The 10,081-nt window shown below is 40.9% G+C and overlaps 1 protein-coding gene across 3 annotated transcripts; it reads right to left on the reverse strand.

The window, feature by feature from the left end:
* Positions 1-4,729: 4,729 nt before the first annotated feature.
* Positions 4,730-9,540, reverse strand: taf1a (TATA box binding protein (TBP)-associated factor, RNA polymerase I, A). 3 transcript variants are annotated; one of them, XM_037449130.2, is made up of 11 exons: positions 9,267-9,540; positions 8,825-9,030; positions 8,378-8,541; positions 7,975-8,088; positions 7,704-7,902; positions 7,368-7,489; positions 6,928-7,086; positions 6,752-6,818; positions 6,375-6,498; positions 6,120-6,274; positions 4,730-5,244 (listed from the first exon to the last, which is right to left on the reverse strand). In XM_037449130.2, the coding sequence occupies exons 2-11, from the start codon at positions 8,946-8,948 to the stop codon at positions 5,219-5,221; spliced, it is 1,254 nt and encodes a 417-aa protein (XP_037305027.1). In that variant the 5' UTR covers positions 8,949-9,030; positions 9,267-9,540; the 3' UTR covers positions 4,730-5,218. The 3 variants fall into 3 exon arrangements, with proteins under 3 accessions (XP_037305027.1, XP_037305026.1, XP_037305025.1); XM_037449129.2 differs by having other exon boundaries at positions 8,825-9,017; positions 9,267-9,539; XM_037449128.2 differs by having other exon boundaries at positions 8,825-8,967; positions 9,267-9,538.
* Between the last annotated feature and the right edge of the window lie 541 nt (positions 9,541-10,081).

A 10,081-nucleotide genomic window follows, 5' to 3' on the forward strand; every position in this document is an offset into this window, starting at 1 on the left:
CTGTACTTTATTGTGAGTAGATCTCGTGTCACCGTCCTGCTGCCATACTTACTGCACAAAATGTGTATTGATCTAGGATCGAAAATAGTCCCCTACTTAGCCACCATTTACTTCACTTTAATTGACATCAGCTGACCCCTACTGTGACCCAGCTGCAGAATAAAGAGCTGTGAGCTGTTTTTGAAGATTTACTTCTTCAATTAAAATGAATGGGCTATGGACTAAATAATGTCATGGTCCTGTTGATGTCAATTATTAACAATATAAATATGTAGAATGTCAACAAGGGTATCCTTTAAGACAAGAACAGGGATATCATCACTTCCCTGCCCTCATGCTCATGATCACCTTGCTGGCTTGCTGATGTTGAGGTGTAATGTGGAGTGTTTTAGTCAAGTGTTGCAGCATGCTAACATTTGGAAATCATCACTAAACGCAGTGGGGAAATGTCATTTGTTTCGACACCCAAAGCCATCGATGAGGCGACGCTAGATGAAAAATAAGTGGATCCACAATGTTATTACAATTCACCCTGAGGGAAACGCGAATGTATGTCACAAATGTCATGACAGACCATCCGATAGCTCCTATCAAAACAACAAATCTTATCCTCATACCGAAAATAGTGGTATATTCACGCGACTCCTAGAGCCGTACCGCTTGTGTGAAAAATGGGTCCAAATACCCAGATCGGCTTTCATCCATCATTGTCTACAGATTGCTTAAGTGTGAAGATGTATTTTTCATCAATGTATTGAATAGCCCGACACCCTTCAAGCAATATCTGAAGGACAGGTCGTATGTCAAAGTTGAAAAATATTGAAAAGTTCAACCACAGTATCGTAACTGACAGAAATTCAGGGGGGAGATGAAAGGGTTGATTGAGACGAGGGTGAGTAAAGGTGGAAATGTAAAGACAGAAACTCTCCAGCTCCCACGTTGAGACAAAATGAACCAGGCTTTTGTTTTATTTTTCCAACCACATAAGGCCACACAATAGAGGCTTAGTGCGCTGACAAAGAACACTCCTTTGGGGTCAGGTCGAGCTCAATAAGGAACCAGATAAGTGTAACGTGAATCAGTGCGGACTACGTAGAGGTGACAGGATGATTTAATGAATGAAAGAATCGTTGTACCTATCTGGTGTTATACCTGTAGAGTTGGACCGAGGAAGGATTGTACCAAGTGTGAAACTCATTTTCAGTGTGTGGGTGTATTGTTGGATGATATCGCCTCTCAAATTGTATAAATATCTATTATGCTTTCTTTAAAAAAGGGCATCAGAGGGGGGGCAGAGATCACATGTTTACTCAAAACTCTGTCATCTCACTCCTCAGTTTATTCAAAACACTCTTTCAGAAGCAGAAAAGGCATTTGCATTTACAGATGATGTCATGATGTCAAATCCACACAAAAGAGGCCCACGTGTTGAGTAAAAAGCCAGTTTGATCCTTTGGAGAATCTTCAACATGTAATGTGTTGCACTAGACTAGAGTGCCCCCTGCAGGAGAGGGCTATAATGATTGAAACGTGTAAATATTTTATTCATGAGGCCCTTTTTAAAAGGTAGTTCAGTTACAAATAAAATAAATGAAGAAAACAACAACAAAAAAGCTTTGCAAATTTGTTCAAAGAATAATTCGGGGGCATTGGGAGTCTTCTTGTTTGCTGGACCCATCCCACAATAATTACAATTTTAAACTCATGCAGAAACGGTGCTTGCCTTATTTTCAGTCAAACCACCCGAATACTGTCAAAAACCTGTAGATTGTGTTACTGTCTTGCCTTTTCTTAATAATTTATGCCTGCCCGGATTTCTGTCTCTTCTGCTTCTTTCTTCAGATTTCCTTCAAGCTCCACAGAGCTTGAAGGAAAGTCACAACATGGAGATTGCCACTTATCACACTCAGGCACGGAAGAAATGAAACCTCCACAGCCCGAGGGGAATGCTCGGGTGGTCAAGGCATTTTGCATTTCGGAGTCATTACACTGCTCTTCTGCACTGCTTGTCCTCAGCCCGGCTGGAAGGGGCGGGGGGGGGGGCGGTGGTCCCAAGTGACAATATGTGATTAGACTTAAACATATACGTAGAAGCTGAGCAGTTTATTCCATGGACGAATCATATGGCTCCCTGGGTTAAATAGAGCGAGTCAAGGGGATCCGTTAGTCTTCACCGAGCTGATCCATCCCCACACGGGGAGCACAGCAGAGAAGCTGCTAGTTGTGTCACGTATACGGAGCTGAGTGCCGACTCCCCAGAAATCAGCTGGTCGGCTTTACTCCTAATACATTATTGAAAGCTATTTTTTGCAGCTGCACTCCAAGAACAAAGAGGTTTTGCAGTTGTCACTTTCAACTTTACAGACAGAATGGGGAGGATATTTTGGGATCTTTTTTTTTTTCCTCTTTTAACCTCTTCCTGAAGTTCCCCAAGACTTGACTGACACCCCTGAAGCAATTTTTTTTTCCATAGCATCTGGAAGTGTGATTAGTATGTTGAAAAGCTTGTGTTATCAAGTTGTTCAAAGGAATGAGGCCTCGGAATGCACCCATTACACGCTGGCCATTTTGCACATAAGCAGATGTAATTATAAGATTTAAAACTGTCTGGGTTTTGTTCGTGCAGTTTGATCTTAAGTTGCATTTTCGAAGATTCTTTTAACTTTTACGTTCTCCTGTTTTATCTCCTTCCCGCGTGTAGCGTGCAGCACTGGCGGACGCATCAACATGTTAAGTCCAAATTGCATGGTTGAATTATCACGCTTTCTCTCTCTCTCTTTCTCCCTCCACGCTCAAACCCTACCAGACTTCAAATGTCTTGCAGAGTTACTGAGATGTTACACTGTCACTGTGAAAGTCTGGATTTTAGGTTACAAATCCTCAGAGCACAGCAGATCACCCAAGCGAGACCCTGAGTCACCAACTGCAGTGCGTGTTCGTGCGTCTGCGTGTGCGTGTGTGTGTGTGTGTGTGTGTGTGTGTGCGTGTGTGTGTGTGCTTGCCGGGGGAGGAAGGAGTGAGCCTGTTAGAGAAGGGAAAACTCGATTCATGTCAGCCCCACACAACAAATTAACACCCAGGATCACTCTGCAGTATGCATTAAATGAACACACCTCTCCCATCAATTTTTTTTTCTGTCTTTCTTTCTCAGTAACAGATTCAGTCGGCAACATGCGCCGATGATTAATTGCACAGCGACCGCTACGCCAGTCCGTTTACAGTGGGGTTATTAGGCCCAACGCGCTCCCGGAGGTTGGAGGAGGTATAAAAGGCCTGTTGGAGTCATCAAATAAGCCGGATAGATTTTACAGTATGTCCCATCAACCTTGGGTTGCATTTCAAGATGAGCATTAATCACCCCAGTCTTTCCTCTCAGACTGAACAAGCTGGTGGAACCAGGGGAGCTGCTTCGGAGCTGGAAGCACCAGTGGATGTACTCAGCAGCTTGTAAATGTGTAACACTCCCAGACTGTTCAAGTAAAAACCCTGTGTGTTCAAGTGAACAGGATTAGGAAAGGTTACATCAATAATAAATGGAATGAAGCCCTGTGAGTCGTCAGGTGCAGTATTTATATTATCGGTATATTTTCCCAACAAAACTAAATTCCAAGTAGATTTTTTGTCAAATCTTTATAAATCGTGACATAAAATAACATAATGCGAAAGAGGATTTTATTCATGTTGCCAGTGGACACTGCAGGCTTGTTAGCAGGTCGCCCTTCCCAGACTGCTGCCTCAAGATGGAACAACAGGGACACCTTTTAATGCCTGTGACTCTCTATGATACCTAATTGGGTGACTACGTCCACCTCTGAGGTCAGACCGTTCTCCAGTTTCCAGGAAGAAATCAAAACCTCAACTAACCCGGTCCTTTTTAAAAAAATATTTAGTGAGAAGGCTAAAATAATTAAATAATAATCACACCTCTAGTGATGGACTACAATTAAAACCACAAAGATGCTTTCAGGGACTTTTGGATGGGTGGGAATCCCAACTTTTAATCACTGGACAAAATTAATTTGCACTTGACATCAAGGCGTCATTGAGGAACCCAAACCCCCTGCAGAGCCAATATGGAAGAAAGCAGTGAAGCATCTGTGTTGGCGGTTCAACAACTAAAAACTCCAGAAAATGAAGGCTTTATAAAGGTCACAACAGGGACACACTCCAGAGGGGTGACCAGCTCTTAACTTTATCCTCTTCACTGCTCCCAGAGTTTTGAATTTTCAAACGACATGTGTTATGTATTCCCTGATCCCTTCTGCAGCTGCTCCTGTGGTCGGGCAAGTGCTTTGGGCTTTGGTTTATGTAATGACTGCAAAGCAACACACACACACACACACACACAGTACGCCTCACTGAGTGTGCTGCATGGCCAACATTGTGGCAAGCCGAAACAGAATCATTACAAACACTTTCGCTTATTAAATTGGCCTGCTGCTGGATGCAAGACTTTATTTCATGGTTGGGTGTTTGAAGGAGGGCTAGCAAAGAATTTGAAAGGAAAGATACGCATTAAAAACAAATAATTTACCTTTTTATAATCAAAATATAGAAGCTTCTTTATGTAAATATATAAGGTTGTTGGATATATTGCTGTAAATACTATGTGTGTGTTTGTGTTAAATACACAGTCAATCATGATTTTAGGCGTGCAGGGAAAGAAGGATTCATACTGACGCTATTAGTGGCGACCACCTCTGTTTAATCTGTGATTCAAATTCATGCATGTAATGTTGCAGAAAGCTGCGTGTTGATTCTTGCCCCTCATGCAGAGTGCGTCGTGACCTTAAAGCCCCTCCGAACAGCAGTCAGAGGTCCGAATGGGACTCTGCTTCCATTGAAATTGTTTATGGAAATCACCCACCAAACAATCATGACAACTGAAATTTAGGGCCACACTCTGCCTTTAAAGTACTGAACAAGAGCACAACATGGTGGGAGGTGTAGCATGGTGGGAAAAAATACATCCACACAAACATATTTTAACAAGAATTCAAAAACAGAATTTATTTTTTAATATTGGTGTGTTAGTGAAGCTAAACAATATTCTGTCACTTGCCAAGATAAACATTTCATAACATGAAGTCACTCGCTCTTCATTAGGAGCCATTTGTTGGGGGGTTTCTGTTGTTTCTCCATTACAGGAGCGTCACAGCTGGGATATTGGCTGAGAATTTGAGTTCTTCTTTCCAGTTCCCTTTCCACTGGTTGTTTGTCAAGCTTTGTATTTGAGCATTAGGCCTGTGACGAGAAAAGCATTGATATATAAGATCAACATTATATGTACAAATTTAACAAAGAAATCTAAATTTTTCTTATTTCATTTTGCATTTTACTTGTTGAGAGTTTACAATGGCACAGTTATGGATCCATCCATCCCATCACAAAATACATATTTCAACATACCACAGTGTAATATTTGCTTATGGAAAAACAAAATGATTAAAACTTCTCTAGAGATGAACTATGGGTCATTGAATATTTGTTAAGGAATTATTGACATATTGGTATTGGTACACAGGCTTTTGTTCGATACGGCTGACCGATCCAATAACAGCGTTTGATGCACACAGGGATGGGGGTCAGCTTTTAACGTGCACGGCAGAATCAGGTGTTATTGTGTAAAAAAAAAATGGGGAAGCCCGGCTTTGCCAGAAGTCAGACAATAACAAAAAATACCACGAACACTTTCTTGTAAGTGTGCTTTAAGTTTGTTGCTGGCATCATCTGCAGCATTGCTTTGCTGCCATCTAGTGTAGGAATACACCAGACAATGGAAAAGTACCTCAAATAACCCCTCTACAAAAAAATTGTCACTTTTCCTTTAAACAGTAAAATCTAAAAATGCAGCATGTTTATGTGATTATAGGGTTTCCAAAAGGCCTTGATGTCCGACACGCAGCCTTCCTTTATTCCACCATCAACAGTCATTGTTATGCAACATGAATTAAAGTCAGACGTCCTACAGATTGATGCTTTTAGAGGATACGGAGACTTAAAGGGTGGCTTTCAATGTGCATTTGCTTCAGTAACATCATGTTTTTGTAAATGCCTGCAAGTGTGATCAAATCACGTAATACAACTTTGGTAGTCGACTGTCGGCATGTTCTACCTACCAGGGCACAGGATCGTTGTCAGTGATGCCTTCACTTCTTTAAGCTCCGGGTTCTCCTCAGAGTCTTTACTGGCGTGGAAGCTCGTGAAGTGCAGGGCAGGCCACCAGTCTTTTCTTGCAGCCATCTTCTCAGCAACAGAGTCCTTCCAGTTGGGTCTGTTGTGATACAAAAATATACAGTGCGACTGGGATCAGCAGAGCAGTTACTGATTTTTAAAAAAAGAACATCCAATTTTGCAAACTTTTTACACGTAACTGTGACTTGAGTTTTTGAATAATGGCTGTTAAAAGCTTCCACGCATCAAGGCTGCTCCTCCAGCAGGCAAAGTCGAGCATTTCCAGAACAACTCCTAAAGCTTTATGAATGTCGGTGATTTTATCTGAAAAACCAAAACACATAGATAATGAGTATTATGAAACAAACCAGATGATATAAGGAGACGTGACGAACATGTGCCAAGAAACTACAACAAAAATATTGTATCAAAACGATATGCTTCTTGATGTTTGCAGTCAGATATCACATAATCAAAACTCAAACATAATCTCCAATGACAGCTTCTTCCGCATGAATTGGATTCATTTCAATCGGGTGTGTAATGTGTCATTTTGAAAAAAGGAATCTGCTTTCACCTGATTTAAGCAGCAGACCGCTGTACTCCAACATCAACTCATGGCTTGGGACTAATGCACAGAGGACCTACGGCATTAGGAAGTCAGGCACAGCTGTAATTTGAACAGTTTCACAGGGATTGTTTCTCTCTATATTATTTCACTCTATATGCAGTGCATTTCAAAGACAGTTATACCTTCAATACTTTCATCAGTTTTTTCTCTGAAGCATTTTGCCGCTGTAAGTACCGGTACAGATAGACGTGAGCGTTGGGATTAGGTGGAAATTTGTTGTCATATGCGTAATCATTCAGGACTCTTAGAGCCTCCTCATGATCATCATAGTACTCCAGCATCTGCCAAAAAAAAAAAAACATATAACAAGTAGCAGCGACATTTAGCCAACCTGACGGGAACATTGGAAAACATGAAAGATCTTTTTTTCTCTCATTTTATTTCCAAAATAAAGTGCATTAAACAGTTGGATGTCATTGAAGTGCATGCTTGGTCTAGTCTAGGAAAGGGAATTGTTTTAAATTTGACTTAAATGGTAAATCAATAATCAAGATTGTTGCATTTAGATCTGTTTAATGTGCGTTTATTCTATTGGATCAGGCAGTTGAGAATGAGTCCTTACCTCAACGTAACTCAGTATGAAAGGATCCCAGATGCCAGGTTTTTTCAAAATCTCCTTTAGATGCACGGAGGCCGCTCTGAAGAGGTTGTTCATGTCTTGGTTGTCATGCTTGTCGAGATTCTCTGAAACAGCAGGGGCAGTTTACACAGACCATTTAAACATTTTCCAAACATCAAATTACACCAAAGAGCATTTGGTGTCAAGATCGAACACAGAGGTCCCACATGTCTTGATCTCCTCTTATTACATCTGACCTGCAGGTGGCAGTGTGACATCACAAAACTTAACCCACGTAAACAATAGCTGCTTTGGGTATTGGGCCCCGTATCACCTTACCAGCATGGTTGAAGGTGGACTTTTTGTCACACCACATCACATAATCCAGTAAACCCTTGTAGACGTGAATCAGTTCAGTCTTCTTATTCTGCACTACCGACTCATTCCCGTGCCGCCAACTTTCAGCGACGGACAGCTGATGCTTTGCGTCCTTGATGTGACCGTTATGCAGCAGGTGGAAGGCATGTTCCAGAGAGATCTAGAGATGCAAACAAACAGGTCTCACTTATCCTTCACTAATGTGAGCTGCCAGGCGTACTAGTCATCATACCATCAGGTAATTTGTAAATCCTGAGTGTTTCATCCGTTCGTAGATGTTGTTGTAGTCGTCCATCTTTGAGTTCGGGTGATGGTGAAGGATCTCAGTGCTGATTCTCCAAATAAGCTGATGTGGAAAATGCAACAAAAAAAAAGTTAATATCAAGGATGCGGAAACCCGCAGTGTTTTCTCAAATTGATTACATAAACTAATAAAAATTGGTATCAATATGTCCAGTTGAAATATTTGGAACCTAGATAATTATGTTGTCTTTTCAGAAAGATTGCTATTGTTGAAACTTGTGAAAATCGTCAACGTACTGCTAGTTAGTTTTGTGTAGCGAGCGATTAATGTTCTTGGCTCGGCTGTCTGCACAACATAAAAAGAGACGAGCAAAGACAAAACCAAAACATACCTCCTTGGACTGCACAACTGGCCCGTGTTTTGGTTCCTCTAATCTCTGTGTGAAACAGGCCATGTATTCTGCTGCTTCTTGCCATCTATGATGCAGCAGGGCTTCGGTGATCAGCCGCAGACAGGTTTTGGTACTCTTTTGAAAACTAGATGTTCTCCGTGTCTCTTTAGATGAAAAAAGTGATTTCATAATGAATTTAATATAGGTGTAATAAAATGTGAATCCAGTCTTACTCGTTCCGTTTATACGTAGACCCTAAAACCATCTGGTGACTATGAAATGAGACAGATTGTGAATGACTTCCTAAACTTCTTTCATCATAGAGGTTTTTCCATTAAATAAGCCAACATATTCTCTGATGACTACATGTCTATCCATGACTATATATCAGCCCGCATGGATATCCGTTTAGTTATTAGATTTGATTTTGGAAACAGAACAACTCACCTACATGCCGGGGTTTAACGGCGGGGAGTTTGGAATTCGTCCCCTTTGAAGACTGGTCATCTGATAAATCCGCATCACCCTCAGAGTCTTTGAGAAGCCGTAGCTCTCTTTGAAAGTCATCCATAATGATCACAGCACCCTGCCTGTAGTTAGACAGCTGCCCTTAATCACTTGCTCAGTGTGTAAAGTCCACCTTCAGGGAGAAACTAAAAAACATTGGAAAATGATCTGGACTCCCAGACTTTCAAGACATGATGGTGTCCCGCTGTCATAAGCCTATCTGAACAATCAGAAAACAGGAAAAGACTCAAATATATACAATTTACTACAATGTTGGACAAGGAAAAGCTGCACTTATTCCTGCCTGTTATATGTGATATAACGTTTTGTGAGAAAAAGCACTGCTCTTCTAGTTGTAAAAAAAAGGTGCACGAGTTCCTACCTGAGCTGTTTCTGACCGCAGACAACGTTCCGTTGCTAAGTTAACGGCTGAGATAAGTCTGCACAGGTGAGCTAACATTCAAATATAACATAAAGTACTCATTCATACTGCGAGTCTCTGCTGATGTAGAAAAACCTCATTGTTTGTGGGCTCTTTTATGCTCGAAAAGTGGTACTTCCACATGTTGTGTGTTTGCAGGAAGTAGACAAAGAAGCTACACGCTCATTGGCTGATGTAACCAGAAAAGGCGGGGCTTCTTTTCGTTATATTCTTCCGCCAATAGAAGCGGGTTATTCCTTAGATTAAGAAATGGCTATACTGGAATCAGGATTGCGTTTCTGTACAGCACTTTGGTTCCACTTGTGGTTTTGAAAGTGCTTTATAAATAAAGTTGAGTTGAGTTTAATAGTTCCTTCTATATTGTGAGAGGGCATACTAGTCTTTATTTTTTGAAGGGGGCTAAAGATTTACATAAAGGCCACACTTAGGATTAGTTGGTGGCGGCAATGCGCCCGAAAACTGCCATAAAAATCAAAAGAAGAACAGCAACTGAGATTAAATTATTTGACTAAAAATATTCAGACTTCAGAAATTCTTCTGTGTGCCGTTTCTACCTTACATCTTTTGTTTAAAAGTTTTACTTCATAGTTGATTAATTATATGTCTGCTACTTCTCATTTGCCTCTCTGGGTATCTGTGTTTTGTAATTTTTATGTTTGACGGTAATTTCCCATTGTCATTAATTAAGTATTCTACCTATATATCCATCAATCATTTGATCGATTTGTGATGACAATTGTCATTTTTCAAACTCC

The sequence above is a fragment of the Pungitius pungitius genome, chromosome 20, assembly GCF_949316345.1.
Source record: "Pungitius pungitius chromosome 20, fPunPun2.1, whole genome shotgun sequence".
Lineage (NCBI taxonomy): Eukaryota > Metazoa > Chordata > Actinopteri > Perciformes > Gasterosteidae > Pungitius > Pungitius pungitius.